Source organism: Pelecanus crispus, chromosome 7, assembly GCF_030463565.1.
Source record: "Pelecanus crispus isolate bPelCri1 chromosome 7, bPelCri1.pri, whole genome shotgun sequence".
Lineage (NCBI taxonomy): Eukaryota > Metazoa > Chordata > Aves > Pelecaniformes > Pelecanidae > Pelecanus > Pelecanus crispus.
In genome coordinates this window covers 17,805,144-17,823,956 of record NC_134649.1, presented here as the reverse complement: position 1 = coordinate 17,823,956, position 18,813 = coordinate 17,805,144, and the positions used below count along the sequence as shown (strand labels likewise).

At 43.5% G+C, this 18,813-nt stretch overlaps 2 protein-coding genes across 3 annotated transcripts in view; one reads left to right on the top strand and one right to left on the bottom strand.

Annotated features, from left to right (window-relative positions):
* Positions 1-3,795: 3,795 nt before the first annotated feature.
* Positions 3,796-12,097, bottom strand: LARP6 (La ribonucleoprotein 6, translational regulator). Its single transcript, XM_075714513.1, has 3 exons — positions 11,856-12,097; positions 6,002-6,191; positions 3,796-4,869 (listed from the first exon to the last, which is right to left on the bottom strand). The coding sequence occupies exons 1-3, from the start codon at positions 12,095-12,097 to the stop codon at positions 3,796-3,798; spliced, it is 1,506 nt and encodes a 501-aa protein (XP_075570628.1).
* Positions 12,098-14,812: 2,715 nt separating this feature from the next.
* The window catches only part of LRRC49 (leucine rich repeat containing 49), a 63,213-nt gene continuing 59,212 nt past the window's right edge, over positions 14,813-18,813 (top strand). Inside the window, exons 1-4 of one of the 2 annotated variants that reach the window (XM_075714152.1) lie at positions 14,813-14,866; positions 15,707-15,769; positions 16,333-16,420; positions 17,127-17,324. In XM_075714152.1, the coding sequence (XP_075570267.1) occupies positions 14,813-14,866; positions 15,707-15,769; positions 16,333-16,420; positions 17,127-17,324 (403 nt within the window). The remainder of the gene's footprint in view (positions 14,867-15,706; positions 15,770-16,332; positions 16,421-17,126; positions 17,325-18,813) is intronic. The other variant, XM_075714153.1, reaches the window with a different exon arrangement.

The following is an 18,813-nucleotide window of genomic DNA, read 5'->3' as shown; positions in this document are numbered from 1 at the left end:
AAAAAAGGGGGGGGGAGAGGGGTAAAGGCAGGGGGGTGAGGCAGGATAGCAAAGAAGTTGATATGCCTGTGTGGCTACCTGAGGTTTCCACAGGATGTTTCCCAAGCAGAAAACATTCCTTTTGGAGGCGGGGGGGGGGGGGGGAAATTACATGAAGCAGAACTGTGGTTTTATATATTCTTACCTGAACTTAGAATAAGACCTCATGCTGACTTTTTATTTATGAACAGTACTTCAAATCACTTTCCAAATAGTGTCACTGATCACGTCATCTTTTGTTGTTTGTTCAAGTTGCATTATCGCTTGCTGTTTGATCAAGTTCATCTGTATTTTCTTTCGACAAAAATAATAATACCGTGGTAAATGTATTCTTTTTTCCTTTCTTATTGAAAAGCTCTCTAAAGACAGGTTGAGCAGCTTTCTGGAATGTTACAGTTACATCTATCCTAGTCTCAGGACAAGTGAGCCTACACTCAAGTGAGATGGCATTTTCTTGTAAAATAAGTTTTATGATATTTTTATAGGTTATGGATTTGTAATAACTCTTCAGTAACATAGTATTTGGTTTATCAGTGAAGAAAAACTGCTGACTTCCTGTTTGTTTACTAAGTAGTCATCCTCAGTGTTCATTTTATCTGTCAAACCTAAAACTTTCTAAAGCAAAAAAGACTCATAATTAGTGTCTGGTGAGATTTTTAGTTTCAAACTGTTAGTGTTATACAAAAGTAAGTTTGATTTTTAAGGTTTACATGTTAAATGTGACGTAGATGCGTTCATTCAGAGAGCACAGCCCTGGTAAACGCTGCCGTTTTCAACTTCTTTTTTTTCCTGCAAGCATACAGTGTCTTAGAGATTTTTAACATTATGGACTGTTACATATGGACTGTTGCAGATGACACCAAATTGGGTGGGAGTGTCGATCTGCTCGAGGGTAGGATGGCCCTGCAGAGGGACCTGGACAGGCTGGATCAATGGGCCGAGGCCAACTGTATGAGGTTCAACAAGGCCAAGTGCCAGGTCCTGCACTTGGGTCACAACAACCCCATGCAACCCTATAGGCTTGGGGAAGAGTGGCTGGAAAGCTGCCTGGCAAAAAAAGGACCTGGGGGTGCCGGTTGACAGCCGGCTGAACATGAGCCAGCAGTGTGCCCAAGTGGCCAAGAAGGCCAACAGCATCCTGGCTTGTGTCAGGAATAGTGTGGCCAGCAGGAGCAGGGAGGTGATTGTGCCCCTGTACTCGGCGCTGGTGAGGCCGCACCTGGAATGCTGTGTCCAGTTTTGGGCCCCTCAGTACAAGAAGGACATTGAGGTGCTGGAGCATGTCCAGAGAAGGGCAACAAAACTGGTGAAGGGTCTGGAGCACAGGCCTGATGAGGAGCGGCTGAGGGAACTGGGATTGTTTAGTCTGGAGAAGAGGAGGCTGAGGGGAGACCTTATTGCTCTCTACAACTACCTGAAAGGAGGGTGTAGCGAGGTGGGTGTTGGTCTCTTCTCCCACGTAGTTAGTGATAGGATGAGAGGAAATGGGCTTAAGCTACGCCAGGGGAGGTTTAGACTGGATATTAGGAAAAATTTCTTCACAGAAAGGGTAGTCAAGCATTGGAACAGGCTGCCCGGAGAGGGGGTGGAGTCACCATCCCTGGAAGTGTTCAAAAAAACCAGGTAGATGTGGCACTTTGGGACATGGTTTAGTCTAGTCTACCCTTAATTGGTTTAGTGTGGACTTGGTAATGTTAGGTTAATGGTTGGACTTGATGATCTTAAAGGTCTTTTCCAACCTAAACGATTCTGTGATTCTATGTAGTTCTCAATATTTCCATTTAATTGACTTCTGTGTGTCTTCAAAATACTGCCTTGCATCAGTTGTAGTACTGCCCCTAAACAGTTTGGTACATGATGACACATGGATGCTGCATAGTTTTATAATTAAAAAAAAAACCCTCCCATAATTATTAATGAAACAACAGTGTTCTGGATACATAGCAAAACCGTGCTGTTACATGTAATCTAGAGTCATGGCATCACTCTTCTCAAGACCGTGTACTTACCCTGTCACTTAGATACTTGCAGGCACGCTGCCCATTTAAAAAAACCCCGCTGCTTTGCGTTTAAGTGTTTATAGTGTCTCGGCTGGTAACGGAAGTCAGGAGGTAACTTGGAGGATTCCATTTGTGTGAAGTAAAAGAACCAGGAATGTATTTGGGTCACTAAAGAATGATACACAGAACCGGGGGATTTCTGCATATTGGTTTCTAAGTGTGTGTTACTGCAGTTATTTACACGGCAGAAGTGTTACACTTACGAGTGGAAATGAAAGTTGGAAAGGATGGGGACAAGTTTTGGAATGAAGAATCATTGTCCGATTAGAACTTTGTCATGCACAGTTCTCAAGCTGTACATGAGAAGCTGAAACCTTACCTTCTTACTATCACTGGGCTATGGTTCAGAAGTATAACTTTTATTTTAAGTAAAACTGCAGAGGTTCCTTCTTTGGCTTCAGGTAGGATTGTAGTTAATTTTAATTCAAGTGCTTCTTCCCGAGCCTGCTTGTTTAATTCAGAGTTAACAGTGAGATAACCATTGTTTAGTTTATAATATTGTATGAAAATGTCTGTGACATACAGTCAGAGTGAAGCATCACCACTGAAGTAATCATCAGTAATGGGGCAGAGGACCTTTTTTTTTTCCCCCAAATGCAATAGAAATTCTGAGTAACTAGTTCTAGGATTTCATATGGCATAAGATGAGGTTTAAGTATTTATTCAGGTACAGCTGAACTTATTTTTTAAGTAAACAAAATAGATCTAGACCAAGTTAATATTTTCATTTATTTCCATCTGATTATACGAGATAACACTTGCAGAACAGTCTTCAATGCTTGGAGTCTTTATTCACATCAAATGAAAATACACACTTTGGTCCTACTAAACAACATTGTCTTTGGAGACGTATGCAAGCAGAGAGCAACTGCTCACTGTGGCCTAAGTTTCTCAGAGTTCCTTTTGAGACAAACATAGAAGGTCTTTAAAACCTCTATTCCTTACGATTAGGCTGGTAATGTACCACAGCTTAACATAATACAACTGCTAAACTGTTAAGTACTTATACAATGCTCTTCAGGATCATAGCTTTCCAAATAATGTAGTTACATGAATGATTTATATGCCTGTTTCAAACTAATACATTAAAAAAAAAAATGTGGATAAGGGTATTGCTTTAGATAAGTGCGTAAGACGGTAAGTGACTGGAGCATCTCTCATATGAGAGGCTTAGAGAGCTGGGGCTGCTTAGACTGGAGAAGAGAAGGCTCAGGGGGCAGATCCCATCAATGTTTTTAAACATCTGATGGGAAGGAGTAAAGAAGATGGAGCTAGGCTCTTCTCAGTGATACCCAGTAACAGGAAAAGGGGCACAAACCAGAACACAGGAAATTCCACCTGACTGTAAGGAAACGCTTTTTTACTGTGTGGGTGGTTGAACGTGGGAACACATTGCCCAGACAGGTTGGGGAGTCTCTATCCTTGCAGATACTCAAAACCCTAAGTGACCTGCTGTAGTGCACCGTGCTTGAGCAAAGGAGGTGGACTGGACAATCTCCAGAGATGCCTTCCAACCTCAAGTATTCTATGCTTCTGTTAAGTGCATATACAAATATAAAAATGATAAAGTCTCTATATGAATACAAAATCTTTTAACATTAAATACTGACTTAACTCAGTCACTCAAGTGACAATTTTTCACCAGGCTTGAACAAAAGCAGTTGACTGACTTGTGAAAATGTTTTTAAAGAATGATTTATTCATTCTTCGTAGCCTTCCTTCTTTCACATCCGTTGTGGAATCCTTTAGTGCCATCAGGACCTTTAGGCAGCCGCAGCACCCCTACAGGTAGACCGTCTGCATTTTGTATTTTCCGAGCTAACATGGGGCTGCTGCTGGGACTCTTCTCTTGTGTTACAGTTTGAGCCTTTCTCCTCTGTACCCAGGGGCTACCAGAAGGAGTGATACTGCTATCTGAGGAATAATCTGTACACTTCCTTGGAATTTCAGGGCTAGCGCTTGGGTTAAGCTTGCTGTCTTCAGCCAGTGGGGACTTTTTGGTTACTTTTCTTAGTGAAGATGGACTGTTCCAAGGACTTGATCTGGGTGACACATTAGGACTCACATGGTTGGTTGGGTGAATGACAGGGCTCAAATTACTCATGGTGTTTGTTGCAGGGTTTTTGCGTCCTGACAACGGTGATGTAGGATTACTCTCTGGGTCAGAAGAGCTATTTGCTGAAGATTCATCACCAACAAACTGAAGTTCCTCAACTCTCTTATTAAGAGATCTAGCCTTCTTAAGACTCTTGCTGGTATCTTCATCACGGTTCTTGTCTTTGGGAACTTTTTTCTTTGGAGGTTTCATGCCTATTAGGACTACTTTCATGCCGGTCTCCTTCTTTTCAGCACACATGAAGTCATGAGCACGTACGGCAGCATCTACTTCTTCAAATTCTATAAGCGCGCATTCCTGAGTTCCTAGTTGGGCGTACTGATTGCTGACCCTCCTGATACCGGGTGGGAGATCTCTACCAGGCTTGAGAATACGAACTGATGAAATTGCACCAAAAGTTACAAAGGCTTTGAGGAGATGCTCCATTATCCTTTCTTGCATGCATCCATTTTCTTGTTGATTGCTACGAGCCTGCAGCTCAGAAATCATGTGGATATCATACACCAGTAACATCCTGGTAGGGAGGTTTTCACTTGGGAACACTGGAACTGGAGTATTTCTTCTAACCTTTCTGTTATCGTCATTGAGCTCAAGAGTGTCCGAGTACTTCAGTGCATAGGCTGTGGTTCTCCAGTCACGGGTAAGGTGTTTTACCTTGAAGACAGACACAGGTTAAACAGCACAACTGATCAAACCCACTCAAACTAATTACAGAAAGTGTAAGGCAGATGCAGGCTCCAGTCTACAAACAGGAACCTGGATTTAAGTTCCATGTAGCAGACTTGAGTGAGAAAGTAAACAGTTTTCCTGCTATAATGGGCATTGGTGAGCTCCTGTAAAGCTCATGTCATGTTGAATCTACTGGAAATAGGAATGGACACTAAATCTCAAACTGAAAATCGTTATATCTTAAAGCCTGCTCAAGTGATGTTCGATCATTCCATATCTAGGTCTGAACCATGACCAAAATGCCCGTTCTCTGGGTTTTATTTTGTTAAATTTGCCAAAAAAAGTAGTTTTGCCAAATTTGGGACTTCATTTTTATTGAACTGATTTTTCCTCCCTCAAAAATCTCAGTTCAAAAAAAACCCCCAAACTTCACCGTTTCCGAGGAGTGTTCTTAAGAGTTTATCTGTTACTGGTATAATCTGTTTGAAGTGGTCTGAAGAAGCTGGGAGTGCCTTAACTTCTAGACTGAATAGCTCTGCAAAACCATCAGATTTAGAATCTTGACAAAGTGTTTCTAATGTAATTTTGGAAATCAGTTACATATACATATTTACATAGGAGTTCCTAACGTAAAAGAAAAAAAAGAATAAAACCCACCTCACCTTTAAGTGACTTCAGTTACCAGATACTTTCTACTACTCTTGATTTTTGGATCTCCATACATTTGTAAAGGTCAGATTCACCATCCCTTCTCAGAGACAAGAAAGTAACTTTACCACCATTACTTAGCTACTCATGAGTAGCTTATCCAGAAACAAATTTTATTCAGTGTCCCATTTACTATGCCCTACTCTCTCCCAGAATGAGAATTTAGAAGTATAGTTACTTAAAAGCCTATGATTTCCCTAGCCAATTGTGAACGAGTTCAGCAATTGAAGCTCTGGGTGAGAACAAACCTAACCATCACATCAAAACTGAATCAATGCCTGGGAGAGGTAGATAAAGGCGACTGTAAAACCGTCTCTGTAAAATACATTATTTTCATCTAATCTCTCCTAATGTTTTTAGATTCATCAGGCTTACACAAGGCACTTCAAGTCTTAAAAAGTTAGCTTACCTTCTTAAAAGAAGTGAGGAGTTTAACACTGACATAGCCCATCTTATTTCTTCTCACATGCTTTAGAAGGAAGGCATCTTTCTCAAGGTTCTCATCTGAGAAGTAATATTCAATCTGTGCTATTAACTTCTGGATCAGGTCATTTTCTGGTGGTTTCCAGTTCTGGTCTGAGTCATCATTTTCCCCACCACTGGAAAACCATTAAATAATTTTATTAACAGATGTTCATCTTATATTAGATTCAAATAGTCTTTCAAAATGAAAAGGCATAACCATAATGTTTATTCCAACTTACTTTGTACATAGGCACTGAACAGGTATCGCCCTATCCCTCTGAGGCAGGAGGCCAGCTCAGAGGATGAAGCTTTCCAGTCAGCACAAGGAGTCAAGTTCCTGAGCTCGTTCTAAAAGCTAATCTCAGTGTAGAACAATGAGACATATACACTAGCATCTTGAAAACACTCTGCCAACTCAAATCCTACACCAAAACATGCAATGCAGGTGCACAGGCACTTGGTGCTATACAAAGTTCCTCCAGTGACAGTGTTTTATTCTTCAGTATGAAGCTACGAAACATAGGCTTGACATTTACGTGCTTCATAAGTAGTGTCACATACCAGTGAATGAATATTCCAACTTGATGCAATCATGATTTCTCAATCCTCATCACTGCATGAATGAAGGAGCCAGTATCCCGAGAGTAAGAAAGACTGACAGGACTATTGCACTTTTTACAGGTCACTTCCAGAGTGACAGAGTAACTTAACTAGCAGTTTACCAAGGGGCTTAAACTGTACGTACATTTCAGATTAGGGACTTTGGTGCAGTAGCTGCTCGTGTACCTCAGGAACAGCCATGTATGCGCACATATGCAGGTTGCTAAGAAGTCATTGTCATTTCCTCTCCGCCCCTCCCATCATGTTGTCTAGGTATCTGTGCAAAATGCAGCACTACTGAGCATTCTATCCCAAAAAAAGATATTGCAACCATGGGTTTGAGATAAACTTCTTGCCACATACAGTTATAGCAACATGTTTGTTGCTGAAATACAACCAACCATTTAAATTGTTATCTACCATTGAGGCAAATAGTTCACCCACAGACTACAGCCATAGATCTTGCTAGAAGAACTATAATGCACAAGTCTATCTTAAGCCAGAGCCTTTATTTTTTAAAGCTCTTAGCAGTCTAGTTTTGCTGTGGGACCACCATGAATGTTTCTGATTAAAAAAAAAAAAGAAAAAAAAAAGAAAAACAGAAAACGATTAAAAAAAATCATCCACTAAGCTCCCTAGACCATATAAATCATGTAATGCTTTGGTCTCCTATGTATCTCTGCAACAAAAAAGGAGGAGCCACACATTTTCCCAAAATTGTCATAAATGGCTTTTGCAGAGCTTGTGAAATCGTTAAACAAGGGAGCAGGCATCACACTAGAGGGCAATGTGGCAGGGAGGCTGCAGGCTACCAAATCACCTTGCCTTGTGGCAGTTTTGTCCCAGAGACAAACTGGAGACTGATCTTAATGCTGACTGGCATGCCGCCGTGCCTGGGCGCAGGCAGGAGCACCGCCTTGCCAGGTGCTCGCTGTGCATCTGCTGATACTGTTCAGGTCAATGGCTCTGCACAGGGAATGCGCTCCCACGTGTGACAAGTTACAGCAGTTCTCTGGGAGCTGGCTTTTTGAAGCTAACAATTTATTTGCTTCTTACGGTTCTTCTGATGATACGGCAACACATCAGATAGACATGGATACTCACTCACACAATCCTAGTCTCCTTGTTAAAAATCTCCCTAACCACTTAATGGGGTACAGTTCAAAGGAATGACAAGAGTGAAAGTACGAGAAAAAGAATTTAAGTTATTTGACAATGCCAGAATTAGAGGATAATAGATGAAGTTACGATTAAGATAGTAAAAAACATGTAATGGCTAGCTGTGAGTGCTGGTCTCAGAGGGAAGAAAAAAACAAGGTTAAGTGTTTATTTTTCATTCATGATATTCCCTTACCCCACTACTTCTCATTTTTCATTCACTACCATTCAGAACTAGTGTGGGCACAAGAAACTTAGAACGCTTCAGCATTTCTACATATCCACACTCTGCTAAGAAAAGCTTACCTTCAATTCAGGATGGAGCTTATAGTTTTTTTTTTTTTTAGAGGGTTTATTAGTACAGACATTTGCAGCTATTTGGAAGGTTCGGATGGAAAGAAAGTGAAGCATCATGCTTGGGAGAAAAATAAAAATGAACTGCATGTTTGCAAAGATCAGTACCATCCTTACAGTGTTCACACACTGAATCAGAGTGAAATAGGTCTCATTTATTTCACCTCTCTAAATTAAATATCAGTCACAGTCTGAACTATACACCATTTCTGTATTTGGCAGATGGCTCAGCTTTTACAAAATCTTTAGGGCTCTTACAACAGCCCTCACTAAGCACTGTATGGAAATTCCACCTACAGCAAATGCAGAAATTTGTAACTAGCTCCATTTAATATGTAATGATCAACTGGTAGTACCTTTAGGGTACCAACTCTATTACAAAGGTAGTTGATAAATCAATGTCAGTCAACACTGATGAAAAAAAAAAAAGCCTAGTAGTTATTCACAACTTTTAATTTACTTATTTCTTTATTCAGATCTTTGTGATGGATATGCTTGTCAAAACAGGATAGACTGAAAAACAACCTTTTAACATGGTGACTCATCTATTAGTCACACAAGAAACTAAACACATATCTGCATAGAGAATAGATTTTGGGGTTTAAATATCAAAACTCACAAACAGTATATTAAATTGTCTGGATAGAGTCTAACCTTTTAACAATGTTTTGCTGAGCCTCAAAAAGAATAAGGTATTCTATTAATAAGCACTATGCGGCAATACAATGTACAGCATTAAGTTGATGGTCCAACAGTACAATCACTCAAAGGCAGTGCAAGTCTGTTAACAAAAAACTAGTGGACACAATACTGAGTGCCTACTAATAGGACATGTGGCTACAGCAATCACTAAATTCCAATTTCTGTTGTGAAACATTACATTTTAGACTGACATCATCATAAACACATTCACCTTTCAAGCTCTTCCTGTATCTGTCTGCACCCAAAATAAACTTAAGCTGAGCAAGAATAGCTTTACTTTATGCATAGGACAACCACCTGTTTGTTTTGAACAATCTGAAGCACCTGGCAGCTAAATGGCTGAGGACTGAGTATCACAAATACTGAGAGATCGCCTGAAGAACTATGGTGTCTTGACCATGAGGAAATGGTTTTCATTTCTTAAGTTATAAAACCTAGAAATAGAGGGGGAAAAAAAAAATCTAAATCATCTGCTAGCTTAGCTGGAGAGTGAAATGGCTCATTCCCAGCAGTTTCAGACCATCACTGACAATTTTCCAAATGTTTCGCTAAATAATTTCCTATCAGATGTTGGATTCCTGAAAGTAAATCCTTAGCTAAGGTTACATGTAAATGGCAAAAGCACGTGTGAACTCCACTCACCTACTTTTGATGCAAAGCCTTTATACTTCTCTCCGTGGCAATACCTCTGGCCTTTCCTGGATCAGGAAGAGGCCATTTACAAAAAGGCAACCTCCACAAGAACTGAATATACATCAGCACTGTCAGCAAACATTTCTGAAGATAGCACCTACTGTAGAGGATTAAATAAGTGGCATTTAAGAGTTAGCTATTATGTGTTACAAAACTTGAAAAAAATAACCACCCTTTTTTCTAGTGTAGACGAGGGCTAGAAGCTCTTACACAAGTAACATTGTCAAAGAAAACAAATGTAAAAAATATGCTGAATTTAAGAAATCAGTAATTGGAATGCAACCCTGTAGACTGCTGTACACATCTGATTTATAAAAATACAAGTCACATATGATTGTGGAAAGACTAAGTAGACTCAGTTTAAACATTTTACTTGTGTCTAGCTATGCTCCCTTCCTGTTTCTGTAGTGCATAGTTGACAACTTTGGCAGCTGCAGAAAATTCCCCCTCCCTCTGTAATTTAAGATAATGCATGCAGTTCCTTCTGAGTCAGTGCTAGGACATGAAGTTAGAGAATCCATTAGAAACAACTGATCTTCAAACAGAACACGTGAATTCATGCTACTGTACCTAAATCTTTATGTGACTGAGTTTACTACTGCATCTGCAGTACAAAACACAAGACGAACTACAAGTAGTGAGCTTTGCCTCTCTGCAGTTTTCTGGTACAAAAATCCTGGATGTTTGTTTTGGAAATAAGAGATTCTGGTAAACATCAACGCAACTTCAGGCATCAGTGATAAGTCCTACAACTTATCATTAACTACAGACAACACTATTGGCATTATCAAACAATAAAGCATGGAGTAGATTATAAAGTGGTAGTTTCTTCTACGTTTAAACTGCTCTTGATTTCATGTCTGGTCAACTTGTTTCCAAAGCCACAGAACAGGGCTGCTTGTCCATGTCTTAATTCCACTGAAGAAAATCTCTACCGTTCTATGCAATAAAAAAACAAACGGGGGAAAAACAACCCAACCCCAAACCAGACCACACCACCACACCAACCAACCCTAAACCCCCTTCTGCCAAAGGCAGTCAAACAGAAATAGGGACCTGGACAGGCTGGACCGATGGGCCGAGGCCAACTGTATGAGGTTCAACAAGGGCAAGTGCTGGGTCCTGCACTTGGGTCACAACAACCCCATGCAATGCTACAGGCTTGGGGAGGAGTGGCTGGAAAGCTGCCTGGCAGAAAAGGACCTGGGGGTGTTGGTTGACAGCCGGCTGAACATGAGCCAGCAGTGTGCCCAAGTGGCCAAGAAGGCCAACAGCATCCTGGCTTGTATCAGGAATAGTGTGGCCAGCAGGAGCAGGGAGGTGATTGTCCCCCTGTACTCGGCGCTGGTGAGGCCGCACCTGGAATACTGTGTCCAGTTTTGGGCCCCTCAGTACAAGAAAGACATTGAGGTGCTGGAGCATGTTCAGAGAAGGGCAACGAAGCTGGTGAAGGGTCTGGAGCACAGGCCTTATGAGGAGCGGCTGAGGGAACTGGGGTTGTTTAGTCTGGAGAAGAGGAGGCTGAGGGGAAACCTTATTGCTCTCTACAACTACCTGAAAGGAGGCTGTAGTGAGGTGGGTGTTGGTTTCTTCTTCCAAGTAGTTAGTGATAGGATGAGACGAAATGGGCTCAAGCTGCGCCAGGGGAGGTTTAGGTTGGAAATTAGGAAAAATTTCTTTACGGAAAGGGTGGTCAAGAATTGGAACAGGCTGCCCAGAGAGGTGGTGGAGTCCCCATCCCTGGAAGTGTTCAAAAAACGGGTAGATGTGGCACTTTGGGACATGGTTTAGTCTAGTCTACCCTTGATTGGCGTAGACTTGGTAGTGTAGGTTAATGGTTGGACTGGATGATCTTAAAGGTCTTTTCCAACCTAAACGATTCTATGATTCTATAAATGCCGGGGCCACCACAGCCCGGCGCTTCCCGCTGCGGGGAAGCCACGTCCCGCTCCGCGCCTACGACGGGGCTCGGCGCCCGCCGCGCCGGGCAGCCGGGACGGGACGGGACGGGACGGGACGGGACAGAGCGGCCCCGGCCCCGGCCCCGGCCGTTCCCTCGGGGGCACGCAGGCCGGGCGGAGTCACCGCAGCCCCGCGGCTGCCGGGCGTCCCCTTGGAGGGTTTCCCGCGTCCCCCACCCCTCCCCGCTGGCGTTGCATCAGCCGCGGCCGCACCGTTCCGTGGGTGTCCGCGGCGGCCCCGCTCCCCGCCCCGCACAGCCCCCGTCCCCCGGCCGGGGCCCCTTCCCTGCCGCCGCCGCCGCCGCCCGGCCCGCGCCCCGCCGGGCTCACCTGGAGCGCCCGCACCGCCCCGAGTCCTCCTCGCTGCAGCTGCCGCCGCCCCGCACCGCCGGGCTCGGCGCGCCGCCGCCCTCCTCCTCCTTCTCCTCCTCCTCTTCCTCCTCCGCGGCCGCCTGGACGGCCACTCGGATCTGCGCGGGGCCGCTCCCCGCCGTCAGCTCCGGGCTGGCGACCCCAACGCCGGGCTCCGCCGCCTCGGGGCCCTCAGGGGCGGCCGGCTGCCGCTGCGCCATGGCGCTCGGCGGCACAGCGCGCCCTGCCGCCGGCCGGGCTCAGCCCGCCGCCACAGCAGCGATGCCCCGGGCCGCGGCGGCAGCCGCCCGCCTGGGTTCGGCTCGGCTCGGCTCGGCTCGGCTCTCCGGCGGCGAGCGGCGCTGGGGCGGCGCTGCCAGCTCCACTCCCCGGGCGGGCCCGGCCCGGCAGCGGGAGGGCCTGGCCCCCCTCCAGCGCGGGGGCGCCGCGCCAGCCGGCCAGTCCGGGCTGCTTTTGGTGGGCGACTGAGTGGCGGGTGCTTTCATTTCAGCAGAAAACAACCGGCTGCTCATCAACTTGTACAGCCTCGGGGCTGCGCTGCTGTGTCCTCGCTGCAGCGTGGCGTTTTAAGAAATTCGAAAAGGTTACGCTGCGGTAAGTGTCGTTTTAAATGCCGAGGATGAGATTTGGAAATAAGAAAAACGAGTGAGCAGGACTGGATATATGTTATTTTTTGTAGGGCACTCCTCTGTGGTTCTGCGTGGTACTTAAACAGAATAAAAACATTCTCCCATAAGAACTTATTAAAATACAGAGGCCCCTTTTTCTGAAATGCTTATGCATTGATTTGTTTTGAACTTAAAGACGATTGCACTCTATTTCAGTGGACTGTTTCAGCTATTAAAGTGACATTAACATGTCTTCAGGATTAGAATCTAAACCATTTCAATTTACCCTGCAAATATTCATTCTTCAGTCAGAGGAGATCCTTATTTCAACACTCTCTGAACCCAAACCGCTAAATGGAGGTAGGATCTTTAAGCCACCACCTTATTTGTGGCGTCCTTGTTTTTGTCTGTACAATTCATCTGAATTCATCTGAACTGTACTCCACTGTGTTGCTTCAATGTTTTCTTAAAAATTTGGATTGGCAAAAAGTGAGACTGCATTCAGGGGCCAGTTCTTCTCACCACTGTGACAAACAGCCCTCGTGAGTCAGAGCCGCTGGCATGAACACATAATGAACTACCGCTCTGCCTCAGGGGGTTTGGCTTATTTTTTAACGTGCCTTAAGCAATGAAATATTTTTTTAATGAAATACGCTCGCATGCATCACTAACCAAATTTCTACTTCTCTGCTAATGGAACAGTGTTTTGTAATCAGTCTTGGGTAGGGCATCACTTTGCTATTGATTTCAAGTGGGAGCAGAAATACAAACACAAAATACGCATTCTAGGAGAGAGTACATACAGGGATTGTGGGTCTGGTTTTGTATTTGAGTTCATGCGAGTGGTTTGCCTCCTTGGGTAGGAACAAGGTCAGGACCAGCAGGAGCAACAAACTATTTTGTGCTACAGCGAACCTAAATGATGTTTGAGAGAGACGTTTCAGTTTATCTGATGACTCCTGTCAAAGTTAAGTGAACTTGATTTTATAGAGCAGGTTTTTTGCTTTACCAGTGGTCACTGCGCAGAATTGGCCTTTGGCCTTGTCTATGTTTAGCTCATTTCTTTGAAGAGTCCTACTATCATTATTATCTAGTTTGCTACAATATGTTAATAATGTTGAATTAGCATGGATGAAGATTGGTGTAGTTTCAAACACTGTGTTGATTAGATCTCCACTGAAATTACCAGGCTAATGTTTCTTTTTTTTTTTTTTTTAATATAGCGATGTTCTATAATACGTAACTACCACCAGAGATTAAGCAGGAAAACTTGTAACTCATGAATAATGTAGACAAGTCCCTCAGAGGGGAACCCAGATCTCAGCTGAGCTTCAGATACCCGGTTAGGATTATAATCCCATGAACCTCAACTGTGCAAAACTTTCACAGGTTTCTTATGGCACATTCATTGTTGGCATAGTGTTGTCTACATACCATAAACCCCCCCCACACACACCTATATTTTATATTTCTCACCAAGTAAGCCATTATTACTTTATTTTTTCTATCAGCCTTTTGGCAAACGCTAACTAAAATGACAATACACAAAGCTAAACCTGGGATATGGATGGGGGGGGGGGGGGGCACTGTGAGGCGATTCAGGCCTTCCGCGCGCAGCCAGCCCCGCCGTTGCTTTTCTAGACGTGCGTGTTTAAAAGCATCCACTCCCCATCTGTGGGGTTTCTGGGCTCCAGGAGCTGCTTGGGGATAGCAGGTACAGCCCTGCCAGCAGCAAGAGCCGACACAAGACCGCAGTACTGGTCGGGCAGCAGGCGGGTCCCTCAGCGCACCGCATCTGCACCCAAGCTCTCCACCAGATTTTCACATTTTGTGACAACTACGTGCCTGCAAGGCAACTTCCTGAGGCAGAACGGGAATCGGGAATCTCCGTCCAGCTTCTTGTCTTTTTAAGGCTTTTCATATGGAGTTACTTGCATTTAGAAACCAGAAAAATACCAACACGTTAGGGTGTTTTTACTGCGGGGCGGGCGGACAGCCGCGCACTTGCGAGGCCCCCTCCCGCGCCTCCACGAACCCTACCCCCGCCCCGCTACCTGAGGCCGCCTCCCCGGCAGCAGGTGCCCAGCGCGGCTCCCGGAGCGGGCACCGGGGAACAGCGGAGCGGCCGCAGGTCGCCACACCGCCTCACGGCTTCCCGCCTCAGCCGGCGGGCGGGGCGCCAGCGAGGCTTGCCGGGAGCGGGCCGGAAGCCGCGGTTGCCCCGGTAACGGCGGAGCGATTTCCGACAGGGGCGGCGGCCGGGGCGGAGGTGCGAGGCGTTGCGAGGCGCTGCGGCGGCAGGTGTAGATGGTGCCCAGCAAGTGCCGGCCCGGCAGGGGCCCTCGCGCCGCGCCCAGCCCGGTAGGTGCCCCCCGTTGGGGGGTGGCGGCGGGTGGCAGCCGCCGCTTCTCCTCAGCCGCCGGTGCGTGGGGTGCGGGAGGGGACCGGCGGTGCGGCCCCGCGAGTGCCGCACCAGCGCCGGGGCGCCCCGCCGAGCCCCGCCGCTCCTCGGAAGGGCGGGCCCGGGGAGGGGCGGGGCGGCGGCTGAGGGCAGTTCTGCGGGGCTGTGCCCGACGGGCCGTGTCGGGGCGGGGGGCGCGGAGGGGGGCGGCTGCCCGCGGGCCTGGCGCGGGTGGGTGCTTCGCAGCTGGCGGAGGCCTCTGAGGGCAGCCCCCGCCGCTTGGTGGGGAGCGGCAGTGGGGCAAGCCCGGGCGACGGGAGCTCGGTCTTCCCTGCGCCGTGACGGGCGTGAGGAAGCTTCCTTTACGTTATTTGCTGGGCAGCGGGTATAGAAGCCATTTGGTTAAATATTTCTGTTAAAGGTTGTGATTATTTAGCGGGTAGGTGCTACGTTTTGTCACCTAAATCCATTTAAAAGGCCAGCATGTTTTGCCTTTAATTTTTTTTTTCTCATATTTAAACGTAAACACTTTTTTTCTTCATAACGTCCTCATGAAAGTCACACTTTCAGTGTATTTTTTAAAACTAAAAACTGTTTTTTTTAAAAAAACCTAGAAATTATTTAGTGTTACTTAGTGCTGTGACATATTCTTCATAATAGTTTTGCAAAATGGTTCTTTCTTGGCGATTTTGCTATTGAAAATACCTTTATTTAAAAAAAAAAAGTTATATTAGACTTTTTGTATTGTTATGTGTTTTTGAAAACCATAATATACTGTTTCTTTTTCTTCCAACTTGCAGGTTAATAATTGTGGTCTTCAGCTGGTTATCCAGACCTCATCAATAACAGATAAAAGCAAACCAGTAATTACTACCTTTTCTTCAATAGTTATCCTAATTAATGCAGTTGTATCATACAGCCAAATCTGTATGCTTTCAGTTAGGAATTGCCTTTTCAGTAGTAGTGTGTTCACTTCTAATGTAATATCTGATGTATCTGATAGTCGTTTGGTAACTTATTTCATCCTATTAAAGATACATAAAGTAAAAACACAGCGATGTACTATAGCCTGCCATAAACTTAATATGTGTATATATGACTTTTTTATGCTTCCATCTGTACCTCTCTTCCTCCTGTAACTGTGGTATTCCTTACAGGGTGGGGCTTTTTTCATTATTTAGTCAACTGCAGATGAATGTGCTGCTGACTTCCATATTTTCATTTTGGTTTGCAAGAGTGAAACTTTTCAGTTGTAGTGTCTTAATAGAATGAATCCTTTTTTTTTATTGGAGCAATTATTTAATTTTTTTAAAGCATTTGCAGAGTTTTCTGAGAACTGTAGTTGTTACTAAGGTTGTGTTTGTCTGTGTAAAAATGTTATTTGCATTTGAAAGCTTTAACAGTTGTCTTCAATATTGTGTTACAGTTTGAATTCAGGATAAATAAAGAACAGTCATCTTTCCACAATAGACTTCTGCAGCATGATCTGGAAAAAAACTATTCGGGAAGGCAAGGTGATATTTGATAGGGTTTCATTTGTTTGTCTTTTGTATCTCTTCTTATTAACTGAACAGTAAAGACAAACTGTATTATGACTAGAATATATATGAGTGACAGTTTTTCCTAACTGGCTACAGTAATTCAGTATAATTACTGCTGCATCACATCCTGAAACTGCTATCCTTCTACTGCCTAATGCCGATGGCTTTTTTGATCACTTTTTGCCCCTCATTATGTCCATGGAAGAGCATCCTTTCTTCTGCCTACAAAGCCACAATCATCAAGTGCCATACTATACATTCCTTCAGAAGCCACACAATTCTCTACTGTAACATTTTATTGCATGTTTAACATTTTAATGTATTTAGACAGAATTTGTTTCTAATTTGGAACCCTGCTGAGAGATAGTTTTCCTATTGTGCTTCTGTGCTTTTGGCTTTGAAAAGCAAGACATTTGGTGATACCACTGCTAACTGTGGTGAAGCCTGGAAGAGCCTTGAAACACAACACTTCTTGCCACACTGCTGCTGCTTGACTGTCATAAAAACAGTGATTGGTTAAGATAGGAGATAGTTTAATTATTATGGCCATTCTTTATTCATTCTGGTTAAAAAAAAAAAAAGACCAACAGCTGTTCGGAATGGGTTGATTTTTAGGGATATCATGCAACTTATTATGGAGTAAATTTAAGTCTGCAGCTGGGTTTTGTTCCCCCCACAGGAGATCAAAGAGTATTAAGTCCTTTGGTGCGTAATAAGCAGATATATCTTCCAGTACCATCCAGTCTGACAGAACTTTCTGGTTTGGAATTGAAGCAGAATACAGGTCCTTTATCAGGATTTGGCGAGTCTTCTATTCATACACCTACAAAATCCAGATCCCGACAAAGCAGCCACAGTATTAGTTCACATGCTTCAGGTAACAGTGAAAAGTTCGTGTTAGTCATCTTTTTTTTTTTTTTTTTTTCTTTTAAACTGTGTGTCTTATTGAAAAGTTATGACCTGTGAGATGTGCTTCTTGTGGCTGTCAGAATCTATGACTGAATAGCAAGTGTTGCCTGCTGTTCCCTTTGGGTATTGAGAGGTTAATAGATCATTGTCAGCAAACCACTAGAAATATGTTCCAAAATATAATACAGGCATTTAAGTTTAGTCTTTTTATATACCTTCCTTTAACAAAAGGGCAGTAATAGGGATCTTTCACGCATGCCTTTAGGAGGATGACATTAGAAGAAAAAAGTCACTGCCATCGTGTGGTGTTTCTGACTGATTAAGTCTCTGGTTCTATGTTTATTGGCTTAAAAACTTGAGACACAACTAATTTAAGACTTTTGCAACAATGTTAATTGATTATTTTTGGTCTTGATTTTTTTTTTTTCCTTCACAGTTTTTTTTCACTTTGAAGGATACATAGAAAATGTTGGTTGTTATACTGGTTTGTTAGAGTAGCTAGTGATAAAATGTTAGAGAGCAGCACTGAAAAGATTCTAAATTGAACAACAAATTGTTTTACTTCTAGGTATCTCTTCCAATGGCATATTTTAGACAACAATGACCTCTCCATAGTAGTAAAACAATTAGTCTTTGTTTATTGAAGAATTAATGTTTTTTCTGTTAACATAGTGATTTATTTGAAGGATGTAGAGGAAAAAAAAAGGAGGGGGGGCAAACACATAGAAGATGAGCCTATATTCTTGTGGTAGTATGCATGCATGATGATTTTGCGGTTGGACTCTATGATCTTAAAGGTCTTTTCCAACCTAAATGATTCTATGATCTATTTTTGACCAATATTTTTCAGTGGATCATTTTCCAAATAAGCTTGAAGAACATATTTGTTGATGCATTTTGCAGGTATTTTTAGTCACCTCCCTCTTCCCCATTATACTAACAAAATGGGTAATGATGGATAGCTTTGTAAATATGTTTTAAAGGGCTGCCTGTTTCTTTCTGGATGATGGAGTGAAATGTAATACCAATGATTACTACGTATTGCATGCATTTACCATTAAAAGACTTTGTATTTGTTTGTGGCTGAGTGGGACTGTTTCAATGTTTCAGTGCTTTAGTTTCTAGTTCTATGAACATCTACTTGATCTGTGTCTCTAAATTCATCTTAAGTTAGATGATATCTTCTTTAAGTTCAGATACTGAAATTGTGAAACAATTATACAGCCTTACCTTAAAACACCATTGGGTAATTCTAATCAAAACAAAAGCATCTACAAGATATCTGCTTACAACAAATTGTTGTTAAAAATCTCTCAGAAACAAAACAAATGGATGTACTTTGGAAAGAGGATGTAGAGAGGTGTAAACAAAAATGGCAGGAAAGAAAATTGATAACTCAAAGTACTGAATGGAGGAAAAATGCGCTTTCATGTACTGTGTACTCCTTTCATAAGAAA

Coding starts and splice junctions, on each gene's coding strand:
- LARP6 (XM_075714513.1), bottom strand. CDS start 12,097: ATGGCGCAGCGGCAGCCGGCCGCCCCTGAGGGCCCCGAGGCGGCGGAG. Junction 6,192..11,855: donor GGGCGGTGCGGGCGCTCCAG/GTGAGCCCGGCG, acceptor ATGGTTTTCCAG/TGGTGGGGAAAATGATGACT. Junction 4,870..6,001: donor TCCTCACTTCTTTTAAGAAG/GTAAGCTAACTT, acceptor TCTGTCTTCAAG/GTAAAACACCTTACCCGTGA.